This window comes from Phytophthora cinnamomi (genome assembly GCF_018691715.1).
Source record: "Phytophthora cinnamomi strain GKB4 chromosome Unknown Contig20, whole genome shotgun sequence".
Lineage (NCBI taxonomy): Eukaryota > Oomycota > Peronosporomycetes > Peronosporales > Peronosporaceae > Phytophthora > Phytophthora cinnamomi.
In genome coordinates this window covers 43,707-65,109 of record NW_027150953.1, presented here as the reverse complement: position 1 = coordinate 65,109, position 21,403 = coordinate 43,707, and the positions used below count along the sequence as shown (strand labels likewise).

At 60.0% G+C, this 21,403-nt stretch overlaps 7 protein-coding genes across 8 annotated transcripts; 2 read left to right on the top strand and 5 right to left on the bottom strand.

Moving 5' to 3' along the window:
* Positions 1-1,143: 1,143 nt before the first annotated feature.
* On the top strand, positions 1,144-3,114 carry IUM83_18454 (Sterol 3-beta-glucosyltransferase; the record flags this gene model as incomplete). The annotated part of the gene is made up of 1 exon (XM_067943456.1): positions 1,144-3,114. The coding sequence occupies one exon, from the start codon at positions 1,144-1,146 to the stop codon at positions 3,112-3,114; it is 1,971 nt and encodes a 656-aa protein (XP_067795635.1).
* A 382-nt stretch (positions 3,115-3,496) lies between these two features.
* IUM83_18453 (uncharacterized protein) lies at positions 3,497-4,642 on the bottom strand (the record flags this gene model as incomplete). Its single annotated transcript, XM_067943455.1, has 1 exon — positions 3,497-4,642. One exon carries the CDS (start codon positions 4,640-4,642, stop codon positions 3,497-3,499), a length of 1,146 nt encoding a protein of 381 aa, XP_067795607.1.
* Positions 4,643-5,344: 702 nt separating this feature from the next.
* On the bottom strand, positions 5,345-8,940 carry IUM83_18452 (phosphatidylinositol-4-phosphate 5 kinase-like protein; the record flags this gene model as incomplete). The annotated part of the gene is made up of 2 exons (XM_067943454.1): positions 5,345-6,894; positions 7,215-8,940. The coding sequence occupies 2 exons, from the start codon at positions 8,938-8,940 to the stop codon at positions 5,345-5,347; spliced, it is 3,276 nt and encodes a 1,091-aa protein (XP_067795631.1).
* Positions 8,941-10,294: 1,354 nt separating this feature from the next.
* IUM83_18451 (Leucine zipper transcription factor-like protein 1) lies at positions 10,295-11,307 on the bottom strand (the record flags this gene model as incomplete). The annotated part of the gene is made up of 4 exons (XM_067943453.1): positions 10,295-10,816; positions 10,892-10,975; positions 11,040-11,201; positions 11,272-11,307. The coding sequence occupies 4 exons, from the start codon at positions 11,305-11,307 to the stop codon at positions 10,295-10,297; spliced, it is 804 nt and encodes a 267-aa protein (XP_067795606.1).
* Positions 11,308-11,404: 97 nt separating this feature from the next.
* On the bottom strand, positions 11,405-12,864 carry IUM83_18450 (Sterol 3-beta-glucosyltransferase; the record flags this gene model as incomplete). The annotated part of the gene is made up of 5 exons (XM_067943452.1): positions 11,405-12,064; positions 12,135-12,251; positions 12,327-12,425; positions 12,489-12,579; positions 12,656-12,864. 5 exons carry the CDS (start codon positions 12,862-12,864, stop codon positions 11,405-11,407), a joined length of 1,176 nt encoding a protein of 391 aa, XP_067795644.1.
* A 273-nt stretch (positions 12,865-13,137) lies between these two features.
* IUM83_18449 (uncharacterized protein) lies at positions 13,138-15,657 on the bottom strand (the record flags this gene model as incomplete). Of its 2 annotated transcripts, none has more annotated exons than XM_067943450.1 (2): positions 13,138-13,883; positions 14,103-15,657. In XM_067943450.1, 2 exons carry the CDS (start codon positions 15,655-15,657, stop codon positions 13,138-13,140), a joined length of 2,301 nt encoding a protein of 766 aa, XP_067795624.1. The 2 variants fall into 2 exon arrangements, with proteins under 2 accessions (XP_067795624.1, XP_067795625.1); XM_067943451.1 differs by having other exon boundaries at positions 14,115-15,657.
* Positions 15,658-18,778: 3,121 nt separating this feature from the next.
* On the top strand, positions 18,779-19,476 carry IUM83_18448 (Golgi SNAP receptor complex member; the record flags this gene model as incomplete). Its single annotated transcript, XM_067943449.1, has 2 exons — positions 18,779-19,306; positions 19,375-19,476. The coding sequence occupies 2 exons, from the start codon at positions 18,779-18,781 to the stop codon at positions 19,474-19,476; spliced, it is 630 nt and encodes a 209-aa protein (XP_067795623.1).
* Positions 19,477-21,403: the final 1,927 nt, after the last annotated feature.

The window sequence follows — 21,403 nt, the reverse complement described above, 5'->3', positions numbered from 1 at the left end:
TGGTGCCATTGGCACCGCACCGCCACCGCGGCCGTCGCCACCGGAAAAGAGCTCGCCGCATTATACGGCGCGGCTGGATCCATCACATGGCCGCGTGTGCAACACTACGCTGTCAAGTGCTTTGGCCGTCCACAACGACCAATATGACACTCAGATGTTGGCAATATCGGAGCGCGCGGCGGCGCCACTGCGACTGCGACAGCCGAGCGCCGGCGATCAACGACGAGCAAAAGGCACCGAAACCAGTCACAGCGTGCAACGCTTCAAGCTCGAGAGTCAGAACTGCGGGCTTCGCATAGGAGAATAACGTGTCGCTTTCGAGCTGACCCCTTCGGGAAAGTCCGCACTCTGTCTGCGCTCTGCCGCAGTGCGGCGTCCAGTCGAGGGGCAGCGGTACAGCGCGAACCCATCCTCGTGAGAACGTTCCCCGCCGAGTCAATCGTCGCGGCCGTTACGCGCTGCTGCTCGCGAAACGACACCAAATTATTGTCGCTACGCGCGCAGCCCTCGCTCCGAGCGCTTTTGCCACCAAAAGCTCGATCCGCATCCCGAGGTGCTCCCCTGACTCGGAGCCAGATGTCGCGGCCAGCGGAGCCCGAGGGCGCTCCGCCAATCAGCCCGACCGGGCTCCGTGCGCGCGCAGCCAAGTGCCGCCTCCGTCACAGTAAAAAGCCCGACCAGCCACCGCCAGCTGGGCCCATCCCCGCCCCTACCCTCGTGCCAAAACGCGGTGGGCCTCTCCCGTCTGATTTTCCGCCTCGGCACAGGCGTTGTATCGGCTCGTCGCACCGTGTTTTGCGACCACGCGTCTTCCCGCGGCCGCACCGCCTTTTGCGCCGACACCGCGCTTGTCAACGACTGAGTTGCTCCCCTTCTTTCTGCGTTCGCGGCGAATTGCCCACGCGGGGGAACCTCACCCACATCTCAAGAGGCAGGCAAGGCGACGGCGGGCCGAAAGCAGGCTCGCAAAAAGACCCACTCACAGGAGCTCGACCGGCAAAGCGCCCGCTTTTGCTCTCGGCTTTTGTATCCCACCGCGCCTTCGTCCCGGGCTCTCCCTCACCTCTCAGTGCGTGGGTGGGTGTTCATTCCACCGAGCAGTATCATAAATACCGGTAGACCGAGACTGGAAGGAAGGACGCGATGTCGCAGCAGGCCAAGGACATCTACTCGGGCATCAAGAAGATCTTCCCGGGCTCGCGCCGCAGCGGCAGCTTCTCCTTCACGGGGCGCATGAGCGCGGCCGGCCTGGACGCGGAGCTGTCGGCTGAGGCGCAGGCGGCGGCGCGCGAGAAGCCGTCCAAGAAGAAGGAGGGCCGCCACTCGAGCTTCTCGCTCTCGGGCTGGCGCGAGAAGCACCGCGCGTCGTCCGAGCCGGCCGTGGTCATGTCGCTGCCCTACGGCGCGCAGGCCGCCACGCCCAAGGCCAAGAAGGCGCCGGGCGACGAGAACCGCCCGTCGCTCACGCAGACGCTCAACAACGCCTTCCACACGGCGCCCAGCCGCGGCAGCCTCTTCGGCGGCGGCAAGGGCGGCACTAAAGCGGCCGGCAAGGAGCCCAGCAACAGCCGCAGCAGCCGCAACTCGCAGTCGGGCTTCTCCACGTCGGCCTTCGAGCCGCCCAAGCTCGGCGCGCGCAGCGTCAGCGCCGGCGGAGACCGCCCGCCCTGCATGGGCAACCGCGCGCTGCGCAACAGCGGCGTGCACGGCAACGTGGCGCTGCAGCTGCAGCCGGGCGCGACGCTGGCGGCCCCCGCCTCCAACTCGAGGCACGGCCACAAGACCAAGGTACGGTCGGCCAGCCAGAGCCTCACCGGCTACGGCGCGGTCAAGACGGCGCCCAGCTCGTACCAGTCGAGCTCCAGCTCCATCTCCGCCATGACGGCCAGCGGCCCTGGCCGGGGCAGCTTCCAGGGACAGAACCTGTCGAGCTCGGGCGTGTACACGGCTGAAAAGGGCAAGAGGGCCAAGAAGGAGCGCGGCATGTCGCTCTCCTTCTCGTCCTCCGCCCGCAAGGAGAGGAAGCGGGAGAAGGCCGAGGCCGAGGAGCGCGAGCGCGCCCTGCGCGCAGCCTACTCGAAGAACGAGCAGGCCGTGGTCAAGCCGCACGCGTCCACCTGGGACTCGGACAGCGACGACGACTACGAGGACACGAAGCGCCCCACGCGCGGCCTCGACCGGCGCTCGCAGAGCATGGACTTTATGGAGCAGGCGCCCGAGCACCTCATCTCGAAGATTTGGCGCAAACTGCCCATTCAGGCCCGCCTGATCGGCGGACGCGGCAACATCGACCTCGACCTGCAGAAGGACCGCACGAGCTTCTCGCGCAGCTCGGAGGCGCGCAAGTTCGCCGTGGCGGCCGAGAAGGCCAAGGCCGCGGAGCTGCTCCGCCGCTCTATCTCGGGCCGCAAGGAGCCCAGCCCCGTCCCTGCTGAGGAGGTGTTGTCGCCCGGTGTTGCCAAGCGCACACGGTTCAGCATGAAGCCCATTGTTGTTGCCTTCGATGCCAACGACGGTGCTGCGGGCGCTTACACTGCGCTGGAGAGCTACGACGACGTGCTGGTGCGCGTGTGCAAGTTTGCGGCCCACGACCAGCGGCCTACGACCACGAAGGTGCAGGAGTTCCTCGAACGCTCCATGGCGTTCCTTCACGGCACGCGGACCAAGCACGGCAACGTGGTGAACATCTCGAACGAGGAGATCCGCATGTGGCGCCGGTTGGCGCTGCACGACTGGGTTCTCGAGGAAGTGACGACGGCCCAGGCCGCTGCCGCCCTGGGCGTGAAGGGCAAGGACGTCGAGGCGCCGTCGTCGCGCACCAGTTCTTCCGTGACGGAGGGCACTGATAGTGATAGTGACAGCCAGTACTCAAGGGCTCCCCGGAGACTGAAAAGCGCGTCGTTCCACCGGTCTTTGAGTGAGAGCGTGGTCGAGGAGGAGCCTGAGGAGGAGGGAGACGAGGACGAGCTGGATGTGCCCTCGAACGTCAAGCTGGAGAAGCTGTGCGACGTGGTTAACTGCTGTGTGAACTTCGGCGAGGTGCTGTTCACGCCCGACGAGGTGAACGACCTGGTGCGCCTCGAGTTTATCGTGGAGGAGGACGGTTGGATCTAAGTTGCGAGCGACTCTGGACAGATTTTTTATTCGGTTAAGGTCAATAATGTGAAGGAACGAAACTATGAAACCCAACCACGACGGTCAACAATGATGTTCTGGCCAACTGGACGCTGGTCATTCTTGACGAGCAGCTACATGTACCTAGCATTCCAACGTCTTGTCCTCGTTGTTGCGTTCAGAAGAAGAAGAAACGCTTGCTGCAATTCGGACTCGTAAACCAAAATGGCAAAGCCGACACGTCGATGCAATAGGGACAAAACACTGTATCGGACTGTTAACACACTAAGAAATCTGGTTGCTGCGCTGTGCGTGAGCCTTCCTCCGGCAGAAGCGAGCGCAATAAAACGGGGAACTCGGCGTCGAACGAACGATCGCCTTTCTAAATCCTGACATTGCAGAGCCGCGCGATGTCGTGCTTCCGGAACTGGAACTGGCCGCAGTAGACGCACGAGTTGATAATGTCGACCAGCAGTTCCAGGTCTCGCGACGACGAGATGGGCGGCGGGTTGAGCCACGACACGGGCTTGTGCTTGTGCTTGTCGTGGCGGTTCTTCCTGTCGTCGGCGCTCTCGGGCTCGGGCTCCTGCGCCTCCACGGCGTTGTTCTCCTTGCTGGGGTGGCGGCGGTGTTTGCGGATCCAACCGGACACGGCCGAGCGGAACTTGGCCTTGCCCGAGACGTGGCTCTCCTGGCTGCGCATGCTGGACGTGGACTCGGCCGAGTCCTCGCTGACGTTGCTGTCCAGCCGGCGCATGCGGAAGCTGGCGCCAAGCGTGTTCATGACGGACGTGTGGCCGTTGGACTCGACCGACTCGGTGCGTCCGAGCGTGAGCTGCGGGGCGACGCCCGGCGGGCGGCGGTGGCACTTGAGGAACTCGCGCTCCTCGGCCTCCCAGTCGAAGTGCGCGAGGCGGCGCCAGCGCTTGACGTCGTTGCCCGAGAACTTCTTGTCCTCGCGGAAGCCGGGCAGCCACGGCGTGTCGCCCTGCGGGTAGCCCAGGAACACGGCGGAGCGGTAGAGGAACTCGGCGATCATGAGCGGCACGGAGCGCTCGAGCGGCGGCTCCGGGTCGTAGTACTCGTCCTCGGACGACATGCTGCCCGACGTCGGGTCCTCGCCCCAGTCCTCGGGGTCGTGCAGGAACGACATGGTGTGGAACAGCCCGGCCACGTTGAACACGAGCTCGTCGTAGCTCTCGACCTTGGGCGGCGGCACCACGTCGGGCGCGTACATGTTCTTGAACGTCACCTTGCGGCGGCGGCGCGCGCCGCCTTTGCCCACGGACATGGCGGGCACGGACTGGTGGCGAGCGAGCGAGAAGCCTCGGCGCCGCGGAGGCGACGAAGCGGCGGCGCTGTCTGCTGCTGCGACGACGGCGTCGGCGGCGCTCTTGCCGCGCGGCCGCTGCTGCGTGTCGTCGGCGGAGGGCAGACTGGCACTGCGCACTCTGCGCTGCACCTGGCCGAACCAGTCCAGCGCGTCGTCCGCCGCCTGCTGCTGCTGCTGGTGCGTCGCGGCCTGCATCCTCTGCTGCTGCGCCGCCAGCCTGTTCGCCGGAAGTCTGGTCACTAGTGGCAGGGCACGTCGGGCAGTAAATGGCGAGCCAGGTCGGAGCAGGTGGTCGTCGCCGCGACGCAGAGAGGATGGCCGGCTGTCGAGCCAGCCTTTCCTCTGGTATACTGAGCGCAAGTGCTTTCGGCCGTTACCCGGAATCCCGCCAGCTGGCCAGATGCTGCCAATCATCCTGGTGGTCAAATCATGGAGAGGAGCATGGTGCTGGCAAACGCTTCTTCCTCGCTTGAGTCAACCGCGGCGAGTGGCCCCGTCCGTGATAGACTTGGGATCGGCGTCGGCGTTGGCGTCAGCTGCAGCGAAAACCCGCGCTGGATGCGGTCATCTGAAAAAATAAAACCTACGCGATGGAGAAATGCACGAAGCGTGGCGCGCAGTGGTACACCGAAAAGGCCCAAAAGTGCATATAGAACAACGATTCAGGTGCAGTCAGCGCGCGGCTTAGCTGGCCGTGACAGCCGAGGACCTCGCTCTTCACTATCGGTGCTATTATACAAGCCAGAGACGACAGTCTCCATTAGTACACTGCGGCACGCCTTCCTACCTATCTATCTATTTCCTATTGCCCTGTTGGAACTGCAGCTTCAACTTCAACTTTTTTCAGCGGATCCGCTGGCACCACCGCTCCGATGATGCCGACTTGGCATTGCCGACTCACACCGCCAAGTCCGTCAGGCTGAGTTGGCTGCGCGTCGAGTTGGTCGTGATCAGCCGCTGGTTGAACGGCAGCAGAATCGGCTGCGGGTTCCGGCCGGCCTGCTCCAGGTCACCGTCGTCCGCTGCGCTTGACGACATTCCCGACGAGTCCGTGTCGGTCGAGTCGCCGCGGACACGGGCCTGCTCGCGACGAGCCTCCTTTGCGGCAACAGCGTTCTCGAACGCAGCGGCGGCTTGCAGAACGGGGCTCAGGCGCTGTACGGACTCGAACATGGTGCCTGCATTCTTTGCCGGACGGTTGCGGCGCTGACGGTGGTTGTACTGCTTCGGGAGCGCAATGATTTCACGCAGCTTGGTCTCGAATCGCCGCTGGTATCGCACTGGATCAATCGCGGAGAGACCGTCACCGTCCTTCTGCTGGAGATTCACCTTCAAGAACCGCTCGAGCTTCTTCTGCAGCGTCCACGTCTGGAGAATATCGATGATGCCGACGTAGTAGTAGCCAGGGCCAAACACGCGCTTGCTTTTCCGCATAGAACGCTTCGGACGCGGTTCTCCGCCAGTTGAAGGGTACCGCGATTGATTCAGAGGGTCTTCGGGCTCCGGGAACAGCGAGTGCACGCTCGGCGCTACGCTCATGCCCAGCTTTTTCGGGGCGCCAGCCATCGAGTCTTCTTCGTGGCGGTGTACGTGCTTGTCCGCAGATGACCCCGTGGACGCTGACCAATTCGACGATGATACCGATAAGAAGCTGTCGTTACTCAGACTGTTGGTTCCGGAGTTGGATGTCGAGTTCGTAGCTGTGTTGGCAGCCGTGCGTTCACTCACGACGGTGCTGTTATCAAACGAAGGTTGGTCCACGACAAATTCGATATCCATGACTCCGAGCAGCAGACTGTAGTCCATGATGCCGAGCTCGCAGAGGAAAATGGAATCATCGCGTAGTTGCTCATACAACTCGATACCTTCATCGGCACCAACTCGCATCCGCGTGCGCAGATCGTTATCCTTCAGCACAACATTGGGCTCATGTAGGCCCACAACATTGGGGCATTGTAGCTGACTTTTCTTGGCGCCGTACTTGAACATCATGGAGCAATGGCGACATTTGACCTTTGCGCCATGGCGCGGGCGCTTGTAGCTACGATTCACCCACGAGCCCTTGATATCAAACCGGTGGTGGATCTGGACACCCTCTTCCATGACGTCAAACAAGTTTTCCATGACGATGAAGTAAAAGCGCTTGTCATACATGGTAATCTTGAAGCAGCCGTAAAACTTGGTGATGAGCGAGCATGGGTTCAGGGTAAGATACTCGGCGTACTGTTCTGCGATCTCGCACAGGAAGCGTGCTTCCTCTTCAGCCATCGACTTGACAATGTACTTCTTGTCGCCGCTGAAGAACATGAACGCACCACTTGCACCTTCGCTGATGTTGGGCTTCGTGCTTGTCTGGAAGGATTTCATGAAATCGGACGCCTTGATCCCGAATGCTTGACGCAGCTCCGCAAAGGCCTGCGGCTTGTATGGCGTAAACCGAATGGGCGCTGTCGTAGTGCCCGACACAGAAGTTGGGGATTGTGGTTCACCCGACATAGCCGCCGTCGATGCAGATGAGGGATTGTTGTCGCGGCGATCTGTCTTCGGCGGCTGGTGCATTGAGCGCTGATCCGGAGGGATGTCGAAGCTGAAGTCAGGCTCCTTGCTGTTTTTTTCCTCGCACGTCGATCTACACTGCTAGTGCGGTGGAGCCCCGAGCTAATAACCTCCTGGATACTGTTGAGCATTCGACTCTTTTGCACGCTTTGCAGCAAGTTCCCACTGCTCCCCATTCCAAGTGGGCCTGTTGCTCTCGTTGCAGCCTCACTGGGATCCTCAGTCGAACGCCGGATTTCTTCGTCGTCACTAGCACCCAATACGAGTTCCTGCGTGGGAGATCGATTCCGAATACGAATGAGGTCATCTTCAGCAATCTGCACCGCCCGAGTCATGCCCTCGATAGTGAAGTAGATGAGTTCTTCTTGGAGAGCCGTATTGAGCTGCGCACTGAATTGCTTGTCTGCCGAGTCGGACGAAAACTTGAGCCAATTTTCACGAATCAACGTAGGGCTGTTGATCATGAACCAGACGAAGTAGTCAATGGCACCACGGGCCGAAAGTGTGAACGTGAACGCACGGAAGATGTGGCTTGGCGGCATGTTGCCATTTTTGTCGTATGTCGTGCGCGTCTGAAAGGACAGAGCGTACCAGATGAACACGATGGTCCAGTAGATGGTGTAGCTCGTGATCGACAGCGCGCCGTTGCGCAGCATCTCACGGCGGCTTTGCAGGGTATCACGCAGTCCAGATCGAAGCCGCTTGACGCCGAAGACCAGCACGGCAATACCCGACAGGTAGAATAGGATCATCCACATGTAGAACAGCAGCCAGCTTCCGCGGTTGAGGTGGAAAAAGTCTCTATCCACGGGGTCCTTCGTCGTCTTGCGCTTGGTCCAGCAATAATTTCCGTCCGCGAGACCGTGGATACCCGGCACAAAGGCCGCGATGATTCCAGTAAATGCTCCAGCCGAGTACACCATCATCTTGTAGAACCTGCGGTTGGCCTTGACGCTCATGAAGGGGTTGGTCAGCGACCAGTAGAGATCCAGAATCTGCGCGAAGTACCAGCAGTCGCTGGACAAGTACAAGAACTGCGTGACGCCCGAGAGGTAGGCGCAGGAGGCCTCGTCGCCCTGGCGGTAGACGCCCATCTCCAGCAGCAGCGGGTCCAGCAGGAACCGCAGCGCCAGCATGATGTCGATCACGCACTTGTAGTAGATGAGCGGGTTCGGGTGTCTCTGATAGCTCTGCACGCCGTGGAACGTCACGAAGACGCAGACGCACAGGATGAGCGTGAGCAGCGAGCCGAACACGAGGCCCGGGTCGATGTTGTAGCCGTTGAGTCTGTTGACCATCTCGGCCAGCACGACGGTCAGCAGCAGCAGCGCGAGGCCCAGGGCCAGCACCGCGTAGCCCTCTCTGGACCAGTTGCTGAAGTCCACGTGCGGCCTGAGGATCTGGCCGATGTTCTCGTCCAGGCCGCCGCTCTCGTCGATGACGGCCAGGTCGAACTCCTGGTTGGGCGACAGCTCGAGCGGGTCGTTCACGGCGGTGCCGCGCCCGATGGCGCCGAAGAAGCTCTCGCGCAGGCTCGCACCCACGACGGACGACGCACGCGACAGCTTGGTCTCGCGCAGCGCGAAGGAGCTGCGCGTGGACGTCTTGCTGTTGGGCGGCGAGCGCCGGAAGCGCAGGCTCACGCCCGAGTCCGAGTTTTCATCGGACCGCTGCGACGAGCTCAGCTGCCGCCTGGAGCTCTGCTCGATGGACACGCGACGCGCCATCTTGGGCTTCTGCGGGCTGTTGGGCTTGCGCAGCGCCGAGCGCAGCGCGGACGGCTCGGAGGCGGTGGACACGTTCACTGGCGGCCGCAGCACGGGCGACTGCAGCGGCGACGGCGACACGGAGAAGGCGGACGCGCCTGTGTCATATACGGAGGGCGATAATACGGAGGAGGCGTCGGCGTCCGCAGCGGAACCGGCGGCCGCCTCCATGGTGCGTCGAGGAATGGCGAAGGGTCCACTCTCGGTCGGGTCTGAGTTTGAGATGATAACACGCGAAAACGACGGTGGATTTTCAGCGGCCGCATACAAAGATCAAGTGGTTTGGCGAAATCCCGTCTAAACCGATCGAATCTGCAGGCAGAGAAAGCGGCCTATTGACGAAGGACAAACTCGCGCGCGATTCAACCCACGCCGCTGCAGTGAAATAGGTAGTGACCGGAGCTATATGATGTGGCTTGAGCAGAGGAAGCAGCAGCGCAACCCAGGTCCACGGAAGGCGGAGACGGCGATCTTCCAGCGTGTCATTCATTTTCCAACCCAAAATGCACGTCGCGCACACGAGAACAGGCACATGGATACACTTTGGTGTCGCACACCAATCGGTAAAAACGTTCTTACGCGCCGACTACGGTGCGCGTAAAAACCCAAAGTTGCGCGTAAAAACCGCCGCAGCCACTGGTTGGCTGCGCGCTACCGCCTGGACGCCCCAGTGGCAACAGCGCGTCAGTCCGCATAAATTCCTTCCAAAATGGTGCGTGGAGCTGCGCTGGGCTGCGCGTGCAGGGCGAAAAGCAGGGCGCGTTCGACGTCGTCGATCTGGTGACCGTGTGCGCCAGCGAGCGACGCATCGAGCGCGCTGCTTTTCGGCGCCTGGAGCCGCCGCAATTCAGAGAAACCCGCAAGGGTTTGGATCCAACGCCGGCAGACCTCTAACTTGTCATATTTTGTGCCACAATGTGCAGCCGTCGCACAAGACCTTCCGTACCAAGCGCATCCTCGCCAAGAAGGCCAAGCAGAACCGCCCGATCCCGCAGTGGATCCGTCTGCGCACCGACAACACCATCAAGTACAACGCCAAGCGCCGCCACTGGCGCCGCACCAAGCTCGGCCTGTAAGCAGCTCGCGTGGCTGGACTGGCTGGCTGGACGTGGCAGTTTTACGAGCGATCGCGGGAGGCAGATGGACGAGGTGTCTCTAGGCCCCGGCCGGACTCGGCTCGGCTTGGGGCCTTGGTGCGCGATTTCGTGCTGGCTCCCTGGAGTTGGTGGACTGCAACAGGCCCCCTCTTCCTCCTTTGGTAGCAGTGGATAACCAGAACGAATTCTCTTGAGAAGGACGCCCCGACCACCCTCTCCACCTCGTTCGACTATGGGTCCTCCGCCGTGTTTGTCATTGTGCACAGGAGCTACTCCGGAGATGCAATACACACAGGTCACAGGGTTATTCCTCCGCGGGGGTATCGGCGAAGTTGCAGATGATGTGATGAAGGACGACCAAGTGAAGGCTGTGCTGAGCATTATCTCTTTAGGGAGAGAAGACATGCAGGCTCGCACTATTCCTGCAGCTAGTCGTCCTCGTCCTCGTCGGCGTTCTTGGTTTCGCCGTCGTCCTCGGCGTAGCCGGGCTCGTAGCGCTGTAGGCGGCGGCGCAGGTCCTGCAGCTGCGCGTTCTTGCTCGTGACCATGCGCTTCATGGACTGGAACTGCGACGTCTGTGCGATGTGCTGCCGGCCGTCCTCAACCTGCTTCTCCAGCTCCTCCACGCGCTCACTCGCCTGCTCGAGCTTGCGCTGCAACTTGCGCAATTCCTTGGCGTGTGCCGCCTCGAGCGCCTCCACCTCCTGCTTTGATGTGAGTTTGGCCGCGCGGATCTCTTCCTCGTGCTGCTCTTGCTCCTGCTGAAGCCGCTTCTCCAACTTGTCCTTCGCCTCGGCGTCAGCGTTCACCTTGGTGTTATTTTTCGGCAGTGCTCCAATCTGCACGCCGCCGCTTTCCCCGCTTGTCCATTCGGACACACTGAGCTGCTCCACCCGCTCCAGCAGCTCCTTGTCTTCGACCATGGCAATGTCCAGGTCCAGCGCGAGATCCTAACAAAACGGAACCTGCACACTTGAGCAAATGCATCATCAAACGTAACTTCATCATTGTACAGCAGGACGTACGCTGTCTTCGGCCTCCACGAAGATTTGGCGCAACAGCAACGCCATCATATTGATGGTGTCTTGCAGCTCGCTGCGAATGTTGGCCTACCGATAGCAATGCAATTGATGAGAATAGCGCTACGTGAGACTTGGTTATGTGGATCGGCACCTTGACAGCGAAGCATAGCGACTTGATGGCCTCCTGGATGTCCTTCTGGCTGTAAACCTCTTCGGACGACAACCGATCCGAGCGCGTGTCCTCGAAGTCGGCCTCGACGTTCTCGAGGTGCGTCTTGAGGCGCGAGCGGAAGAACTTGAGGAACTTGCTCAACTGGAAGGACGACCACCGACAGCGCTACGTGAGACTCGCCCTAACATCCTCACATGCAGACACTTCATACCTCCTCCTGGTGGTGCTGGCCCACGCGTCCAGGCATGCTGCGTCTCGGTGGTTATCTCTCCGCTCGACGAGTGTATTGGGCGAGGAAGCGCAATGAGCAGGCGGCGTCGTTTCATTAACTAAGATCGCCTCCATTAGAACGAGGCGGTTTCTGGCCGCACATCGCATGGCACCAAGCCGTGACGATCAGGTCCACGGCCGGGGTTTGCTGGCGCGGTGACGATGTTCCGAATGCTGAGTCGGCGACTGCGTTCCTGCTCCAGCGAGTCGTAGAGCTTCGTGCACTGGCGCATGAAGTCGTGCTCCGATTCGGTTCGGTGGGTCTGCGACTGCTGCGTGCAGTGAATCTGCCTCGCCACCCATTGAGGTCTATCCGACGACAGCACGGTTCGAGGCCGCGGGACCACCACTTTCTTCTCCCAGAGCAGCAGAGCTTCACCCTGGTTGCTGAGGTTGTTGGTTTGCGATGGAGAATGCTGCTCTTCGTCGCGGTCAATGTCTGAAGTGTTTGTGGCAGCACCAAGAGCTTTCAACGGGGGTAGATTCCGTCGCTGTTGAGCTTCCAGACGTTGTCGGCGACGGCGAGCCTTGCGCTTGGCACCGTCTCGAGCCAGTTGCTCACGGTAGACTCGTTGGTCTTCGAGGCGTTGAGCTTCATTGGCGGCTTCAATCAAGCGAGCCCGATGCGCCGCCTCTCGGTCGATGTATTGCTGCAGCGTGGAGTGCAGCGTTGCTGCATTTTTGTCGTCGACTGGAGCATCAGCGACTTCAAGTTCGTCTGCGAGCTCGGGGAACTGTCATGTTCGAGCAGCAACTAGGGTAGTAACATTACCGAGTACATACAGGAAAACGTCTCCAGTCTACCTTGACGTGGCTGAATGTGGCCGGCGGGCGAATGACGACGGCTCCTTTCTCCAGTAACATCGTGGCTAGCTTCGCGTTCTCGTTCTGATAGGCGCACATGAGCGGCGAGACACCCGTCTATTGCAATGCACAGCAAGAGGTCAGTGAATCCTCAAGACCGCACAAAATGCAAACTCGCGTTGGAGTTCAGACCTTGCAGTTGATATTCACGTCGGCGCCGTGCTGCAGGAGCCACGTCGCGACATGCATCACGTTGCGCTCGCACGCGATGTACAGGGCCGTCTGGTTCAGCTGCGACGAAGTGATCGTTAGGGGCCAACAAAGAGCGAAACACCAACAATCCTCGCTACTTACCAGGTTGGGCTGGTTGACTTTGCCACCGAAGTGCAGCAGCAGCTCGAGCGTCTTCAAGTGGCGTGGTTGATCTTTGTTGCCCAGCACCCCTCTAGACTCAAATCACCTGTTAGCACACTGCGATAGAGCCCCAGTTTGCTGCCGTGTATGCGCAGCAATAGCCCAACCTGGCTGCACAGATCATAGGCGAGTCGCCTCGCTCGTCGTCATCCGCTCCGAAAGCCCCCTCTAGGCGTCGTGCGTTGGGGTCCATGCCCTTGCGCAGCAGCTTCCGGACCGCGCGGTGTCTGCCCTGCGCCGCCAGCGCATGCAAGTGATCGAAACCAAGCTCTCGGTCCAAGAATCCGAACTGGATGTCGGCGTACGGCCAGATCATGGCGCTCGCTCCAGCCCCCATACTAAATAGTCAACTTTGGACCAAAGTGCAACATGGATGTCAGGAAAAAGTGTAGCTATTTCTGCTTCGCGGGGAGCCATTTGATTGGCCAATTCAAATGTTCATACTGATAAATAGGTATCAACACTCCTGCCTGCCTCATGTACGGCGCGCATTATACACTACGCTTCTCCACAGGCATGGAGCCGAGTTCGCTACTGGTGGGTGGATAGATAGATGGCAGTTTGCCATCGACCGTCTCACTACATCGTCTCACTGCATCGTGCGCCGCAACTTGTTGCGGAACTCCTTCTTGAGCGCCGACAGCACGTGAATGTCGTCGTGCAAGTCGGCGATGAGGTGGTCGGGCGCTTTGTTGTCCTTGCGCAGCGTCGCCAGCAGCACCTTCTTGTTGTGCAGCGACTCGAAGATCACCTCGAAGTTCTGCAACAGTAGTCCGAAGTACTTCTGCTCGGCGAGCGCGGCGCGCATCGACACGTCTTGCGAGCTGTTGCTGGCGTTGGAATTTGCCGTGTTGCTGTTGCTGCCTTCTTCGCCCGTCGTCTCCGAATTCTCCGTGCTGTTTTCTTCAGGTGAGTGCCCACGTGAGTCGCCACTGCCTTGACCTGAACCGTTGTCCCCACTGTTCCCTCCGCTGGCTGCTCCTGTCCCATCAACAACCGCAGCGCCGTCGCGGTAGGCTGCGATCGCACGTGCGTTGCTGTATGCGGCTGATGAAGGCCCCGTTCCTGTCAGGGGCGTGGACCGTTTGTAGCGCTTGTGGCCGCGCAGCAGAGGAGACCCCGTGCCCATCAACGGACCCGGCTGCTGCTGTTGCTGCTGAGCTCTCTGCTGCTCGTGAGCGATGGACTCCGACGCCTCGCTCGTGCACTTTTCGTCGATGTACTCATTCGACTTGATCAGGTGCAGCAGATCGGGACGGGAATGCAGTCGTTGATGCAGGTAGTACACGTCTGGCCTACCATCACAGAAGTTGATGTACTCCCGGTCGTCGACTCCTGTAGTAGAAAGATACAAGGAACACACACACAAAAGTTAGTATGAGCTGCTTAGACAGAAGATATCGCTCCACTCGATTCATGGGTAAGTCTGTCGCATCTCATCGCGGGGTTTCAACTCTGAAGCTACCCGGTTATCGGCCCTGAAGCCACTTAACGCGGACCAGCAAGCAGAGCTTCGACCCCCAGCAGGCAGAAGCGATATATAGGTGTGCTCACTCTTGTTCATACCAGCAGCAGTGAATTCGAAACAGGTCTTCGTGTACGCGAAAGAGAGCTCCTTCCAGATCTCCCAGAGCTGCATGCTGCTCCACTTGAAATTCCTCGAGTTTGTAGCGCTGCCTCCCGTGCCCACGGGGCCACCTTCACCACCCGCGCCTGCTGATCCTGGCGGGTGCTGACGATTTAGCAGCGCGATGTACATTTCGCGGACGTCCACCCAAAACTGCCAGCGAGACAACTCCGCTGCGAGACGGTCGACAAACTCGGGTGACAGTACGACGTCCACTAGACGGATCACATCTTCCGACGTTACCGGGACTTCCTTGTACTGCGATTCCCCCTTCGACTCCTCATCAAGGTAGTAGCCGCTGTTGTTCGCCGCAGATGCGCCCGGGCGCTGCGGGTGGGAACTTCCGCTGTCCCCACCGCTCGATGGAGGAGAGGGGCTTTGGCTGCCGTAGTTGACGTAGCTACGGGGTCTTGACGCGTGCGAGCCGTACTGCGACTGCGATGGCGGACCAGCGTTGCGCTGATCGTATCGCGAACGGTACTGGAGGTCAGAACGCGATCCCGAGCTGCCAGCAATGCTGGACGGCCGTCGGGCATCCATCCGCCGTTGTTGCTGCTGCTGTTGTTGCTGTTGCTGCGACGACGCAATCTGAGGCTGCGAGGCCACGTTGTTGCCACTGTTGCTGTTCTCCGCGCTGGCGGCGTCTGCCATGTCTTTGAGCCGCTGATTGCGGTAATACCGGTACAGCGCCTCCACCATCACGTGCTTCTTGACGTTCTTGAGGCCACGCAGCTTGAGGTGCGAGCACTTCTTGCGGAGCTGCTTGGACGTCCAGGTCTCGTAACGCGTACTGTCACGCGGGTGGCGCGCCTCGCCAGACGGCTCATACTGCATTGGGTCCTCGTTGGGCGGCAGGCCGAACATCTGCTGTTGCAACTGTGCCGAGCGGATACGCCCTGGCGCGCCCATGGCGGCACCACTGGCGGGCACACCTTGCTGCATCCCGGACTGCGCCATTCGCATGCCCATTCCTGAGGCGCCCTGGCCGCCGACGCTCGGTCCCGTGCGCACCCCGTACGCGTCGTACATGGCCGCATCATAAGGTTGCTGCAGGTGGCGTTTGACGCCGCGGCCGGCCATATTGGCACCGGCAGCGGCCCAGGACTCACCCGCCATGGCCGGCGAGGATACCGGGGAGTGAGGACGGTTGTGGTTGTACGACGACGACCCCGTCGTGAGACGACCGCCACCTTCCGATCCAAAGTACTGCTGCATCTGCATCGGCATGGCCGGCGGAGACGCCGCGCCGCCGCTGCTGCCAGGGCTCGCGACGAAGCCGCTGGCCATAGCCTGGGCTGTGTACAGATGCCGCCGGTTCATACCGGTAAGATCGCGGTTTCCCGCCGCCCCGGCGGGGCCCTGCTGCGCTTGCTGCGATTGCGTCTGCGATCTCGTGGCCACCGCGCTGGGCGCAGCCTGCGTAGTACTGGCGGTGGTGCCGCTGCTGGCCGCAGCACCCGCAGACCCGGCGGGGCCCCGCATCACCGTCGGGATTCGGCGCAGGGGGCTGCTGCCATCGCTGCTGGAGCTCTGCTGACCCGCAGCGTTGCTGGGGCCCTTGCGTCCGCCTCTTGGGTTGCTGTTTCCGTCGTCGGTACTGCCCGGGCTGCTCCCGCTCGGGCTGCTGCCGCTGTTGTTGTTGTTGCTGCTGTTAGTGCTGTTGTTGCTCTTGTTACCGCCACCTGTTGCTGCTGCAGTAGTCGTTGACGTCGTGGACGTCGCCGTCGCCGCCGACGAAGCTGCAGTGTTGGTGGCCGCAGACGTCGCGGGCGCGTCGCGCGCGAAGCTGCTCATGGCTCGACGCCCCAATGTTGCTGCTTGGTTAGTGGATCCTTTGCTCCTGCCTTTGCTATGGCTAGTGCTGCGGACACGACGGACGCGCCTGGTTAGCTGCTGCTACTGCTGCTGGGTGTATTGGCGCCGTCGTGGGCGAGACACGGCGGGGCTGTTGTTGCCTGTTCCGCCCTAACTATAGCGCGGCATGGCTGCACTTACCCTGTGCGTGAGGGCCAGGCGGCAAAATCGATAGTGGTGCAGTGAACGCGCCCGCGGTGTCTCGACCGAAGCGCCTCGAATTCCAGGCCGCCCGCCGGCGGGGAAAACCCGCCCAATCCGATCGTAACCCTACACCTAGACAAACGTGGGCGGGTGGATGCGCGACCACATCCGACGACCAAAAGGTGAGCGTACAGCGGCTCCTTGAAGCTGTGCGCTCGTGACAGCGCGGCGCCCCCCCCCCGAACGGCCAGCAGCGGCGGCGGCAGCAGCAACAGCAGCAGCAGCCTCTATTCTCGGCAGCGGCAGCAGCCTCTATTCTCGGCAGCGATAGCGCTGCCCGAGCATGTGATCGCCCTCGTGAATGGACCAGCTAGCACGAATGGAGCCCGTCGCGGTTGACACAGTGTGGCTCGCCTGGCGAAGAAGAAATTCACGATCCGGTAGCGGCACCGCCGCTGGTGGTAATTCCTGGCGCTTCAGGGTAGACCGGACTGAAGGGCAGCCGGCGGCAGCAGAGCCGAAAAAGCGGGCTTCGTGCGACGCGCCCGCAGACCCCACCCTGATTCTTTGGCGCAAATTGGCTAGAGTTGGGAGTGTACTGGTACACCCAGTGGAGAAGTCGGACTGCCTTGAGCGCGGCGACGCTGCTCCGAGATCGCCGTAAGTGGTCGAGGAAGAAAGGATGCTGTTGGCAGAAATACAGCGCTCCGTTAAGTAGGCGGGGTGAACGAGCATTCGCTGCTCTTGCGGTGGACTTCGCCCCTGCCGATGAAGAGTGTTGGCAAGCGAGTTCCTCATTAATGAAAAGCATTTTCGAGCGAATTATTGCCAATGTTCGGTTGCCTCCCCGCCGTTTTGTTTTCTGGTGCGCAGAGAAGGGGGCCGGGTGGGACGCGGCGGGGCGACATCTAACGATGAGATATGTGGTTAGCGCCAGCTGCAGTGCGAGCGCCAACCAGGGCTTCGAGCGCGGAGAGCTGGGCGACAGGGAGAAACGGAGACAACCGACCAATGTCGGGTACGCCGGTAATCGGGCCTGAACGCTTGGAGTGATCTCCAATTGCGCGAACTGACAAAACGTGTCCATATTGTGCGATGGTTGCCCAGACCGGTGTATCGGTAGCACTGTCCCGTTCAGCTGGAAAGGTACGGTAGTCTGGCAAGGTAGAAGCATTGGTCGGGTGGCGGTGCCAAAGCTGCTCTACGGCCTGCCTCTCGTCTCTTCATTGTGTGGGCAGCGCCAAACAAGCCGTCTCCCCCTTCCTACTGCTGTCGCTACCGTTGCTCCACCTCCCGATGGCGAGACTAACCGGGGGGGGGGGGGCAAATAACCTCTATTTTGTTAAGAATTAATTATAGAGACTAACCACCTCCATTCGTAGGGCAGCCCTCCCTACGCATCGAGCCACACCAAGGAGGACACGCACACAAGCCACGCGCCCCGTCTGGACACTGGAGAGGATCACGGGCGAATTCGACCGCCTCGTATTTCTGCGCCCAATGGCTGCGGCGGCTTCAAGGCCCGCCATCGATAATGGCTCTCGTAGTGCTGCCTTCACTGCCCTCACCTGCGTATGCCACTGTCGAGAAGTGTGCTCGGCTTGAGCGAATCACCAAAGGATCTTTTTGATGCTGCTGCACAATCTATTTAGAGAGGTTATACAGTTTAGCAGATCCTCTCCATGCCAGCCCAATGTAAAGTCCGCACTTCAACACAAAAACGGTGCTACTAATCAAACATGGCAGTTTTGGGCGGCTGGTCGGGTGCGCCGTTTCTCTGTCGATCCCCTGTCAAAAGTGATGGTCGTCGTTCAAGAATCTCACGACCGCGCTGCAATACGGACGGGTTGCACCTGCTAAGTTTGTTTGCTGGGCGCTGCGCCGCAGGGCCGAGTTCCTGGCGGCGGGTGCTGAGATAGCGTGCGATTCCGCTGGCAGGGCAGCCTCTAGCAGCTCGCGCAGCCCGAGCGCAGCCCTTTGTGCGTGCGCTGAGCGCATGAACACGATCGAATTCTGGGCGGAACCTCGCAATGCGAGGCTCGCAGTACCGGCTTGCTGGCGTCTGCTATGTGGGGGGACGGGGGTATCTGCACTCAATCGTGTGCAGCGTTGCACGAAAAAAAATATGGTCCCAGCAGGGGCCAACGGGGCCGCATAGCACTCCTGCAAAGCCTCAGTAGCAGCAGCAGCACGCTGGGGTGGAGATCGCAGCATCACTGAACGGCCCAGAGCGCTTGGGGACAGCAAAAATCTTGGGTGGCATCGTTGCCTTGGTATGCTGCGACGACAGTAGCGGCACCGGGAGGAGTGGCCACGTACTGGGACCGTAACGGGAATACTCAATGGTTCGCTTTGACGTCACATCCGCGATCGTGAAGATGCTGCACGAGCTGCCTCCGGTTTCGGTTTGCTACGTAGAAGAGAACTCTAGAATGCGGCCCAGGTCACGCATTCCTAGCTCGTCAAGCTACACCAAGTTGAAGTGCTCGGTGCCACATGGCTACATTCTTCCCTCTCCAACCCGATATCGCTTTCATCGACACACACAGTGCTACGTGCCCTCCTTCGCACAGTGCGAAACGTTCTCGACGCGATGCAACCTCGGATGCAGCCGCCCGCCGCGGCCCACGCGGGTCAGCAGACGCTGGACTCGCTGTACCCGCAGGCGCGCAAGCTGCAGTTCGAGCTCAAGATGCAGATGAGCTACCTGGACTCGGGGCGCACGGGCGGCCGCACGGACGCGGAGCTGCAGGCCGAGGCGCGCGCCAACCTGAGCACGCTGGAGCAGCTGCTGTGGCAGCTCGACTCGCTCGCGCAGACGAGCGCCAAGCCCGCGGAGCGCGACACGTGGGCCAAGAAGCTGCAGCAGCTGCGCAGCGAGACGCGCGCGCTCGGCGGCACGCTGGAGCAGCACATCTACAGCGTCAACCGCCGCGCCGTGGAGGCGCGCGAGCGCGAGAGCCTCATGAGCAGGCGCAACGCCGGCTTCGACAGCGGCAACGGGGCCATGTACGCGGCGCAGGAGTCGGAGAGCCTGCAGCGCTCGTCGCAGATGGTCTCGGACCTCACGAGCCTGTCGCACTCGATCCTGGGCGACCTGGGCGAGCAGCGCAACCGGATGAAGGTGCGGACTGTGTTGACAAGGGGGTGGGAGGCGTGAGGTGGCTGATGTTTTACTTGCTATTGTTGCTGCTGGTGTAGAATGTGCGCACGAAGCTGCTGGACATCGCCAATAGATTAGGGCTGTCGAGCTCGCTGCTGCGGGTGATCGAGCGGCGAGACACAGTGGACTTTGGATTGTGATAGGCGGCATGGTCTTCACGCTCGTGTTCTTCTACGTGTGCTACTCGTACGCGACGCAGAGCTAGAACGAAAGGTTGGGGGGTGGATGCAGGAGGGAGGTACGGTAATAAATGATTGACTGAGTATGCAGGAGCCTGGTTGATGCCGTGCCATGCAAAAAGTTAGGACGTCGCTGAGATCTCAGGGGGAAGCTGCTAACTCTGTGCACCAAGCTGTCATCTTTCCGATTTGTATAAATACTCCATTCTGGAAGAAGTTGAAATGACTCGAGCTGGTTAACGAAGATGGCAACGCGCTGACCGATACTCACTTTGTTAGAACGGATTTTGAAAATGTTACATGTAGCATGTTCCAACAGGCGGTAAAGAACACATACAGCGGTAGCTACCTCGCAGGGGTTGCTCACTCTAATCTCAGAGTCTATGCGAGCAGAGCAGCATTTAATGAAATAGTTCAGTAGTAGTTAATAAGAGTTAACGACAAACGGCCTTTGAACCCACGATCGAGCTTGAATAATCTTGGTGGGCAGGTCAACCTTGTCGTAGCAGTACCCCAGCGATTGAAGTAGCCATAGACGAGAGCCCTTGGTGTCCCGCAACTCAACTGGAAGGTAACCTCATGCGTTCAGCTTGTCATTAAAAACGAAACCCGGCTGATTGAATTGGCACCTTCATTCTCGATGGTACTGGTGAACGCTGTTTGAATTCATTGCGCCTGGCATCGTGGCCGCCTCAACTGTTTTTGGTTTGACGGGGACAAGAAATCTACTTGCTTCATTTAGGAGGGGGTGGTGGAACGGGATCTGCCAGCAGTCCTGAATTCACCGTCGAGAGAACGGAAAACAATCGTTTTCATTTAGTTTTATTTCACTTCGAGGAATACATGGAGGCAGTTCTGGACGACAAGTTTTTCAAAGACGCAGTGAAGTGGCTTTCACCCTATCCAAGTCAAGCTGACGCACAATAGATGTGAGCGAGAGAATCAAGTTGCTACAAGCAAAATATTTCGTGGCCGGTAGAACGAAATCCTCCACCGAGCAATCATGGAGGCACCAAATCTAGGCATTTACCTTCGAGGATATCGTGGTGATCCCTCTCAGGTAGCGGTCGACCTTTTGATTGCCCGATGTAAAGCATTCTACATGTACAATGATCGGATACAAGTACATTTAGAAGTTATGATGGGCCCCTTCAAGACATTCAAACACAGCTGATATCCCTTCGAGGCTGTTGCGGGCTGCCGACTACAGTATCGTGATTCTTTTAACCAGACAGGTGAAGCGAAACAAAACTGCCCTACAGTACTTGGGCTCGATCTCCCCACGAGTTGATTAACTGTACTGTGGGATGCGGACTAAATGTACGAACTCCCAATAAGGTATTAGCGATGACATGAAGTAATTAGTAGACTCGAACAACACATACCGAGGCGGCTGGATAATACGGGGACAAACAGCACTTTAGCATTCGCTTGAGTAAAACTCACAGACATGTTTGCCGGCCCTGAAGTCGACTGCAAAGCTTCCTCGCCAATCTTGGCACACTCAGCTCGGCGATTCCAGTGAAATTTCTCGGGTTACCCGCTGGCAGCATGCGGATGACGGCGTCGGACGTACCGCTGCGACGACCTGCAGTCGGTGGATGTTGATTACAAAAGCGCAGCCATGTTGGCGACCCCGCGCGTGCCATCATCGATCGATTGCGTGCAGTCTCACCGATTACGGGCCCTGCCCGCTCCTGCAGGCATTGCAATCACGGAGGCGAGGCAGTCGCCGTACATTTCGCTCGCCCTCGCCCTGCCTTCGCTGTTGCTAGTGTGGATCCACGGCGGTGGCGGGCCCGCTGTTGCCTTGAACCGCGCTCGGACTCGGCGACGGTGGCCCCATCTGCACGGCTGGCTCCAAAAGCCGATTGCCCCCCAAAAGCGG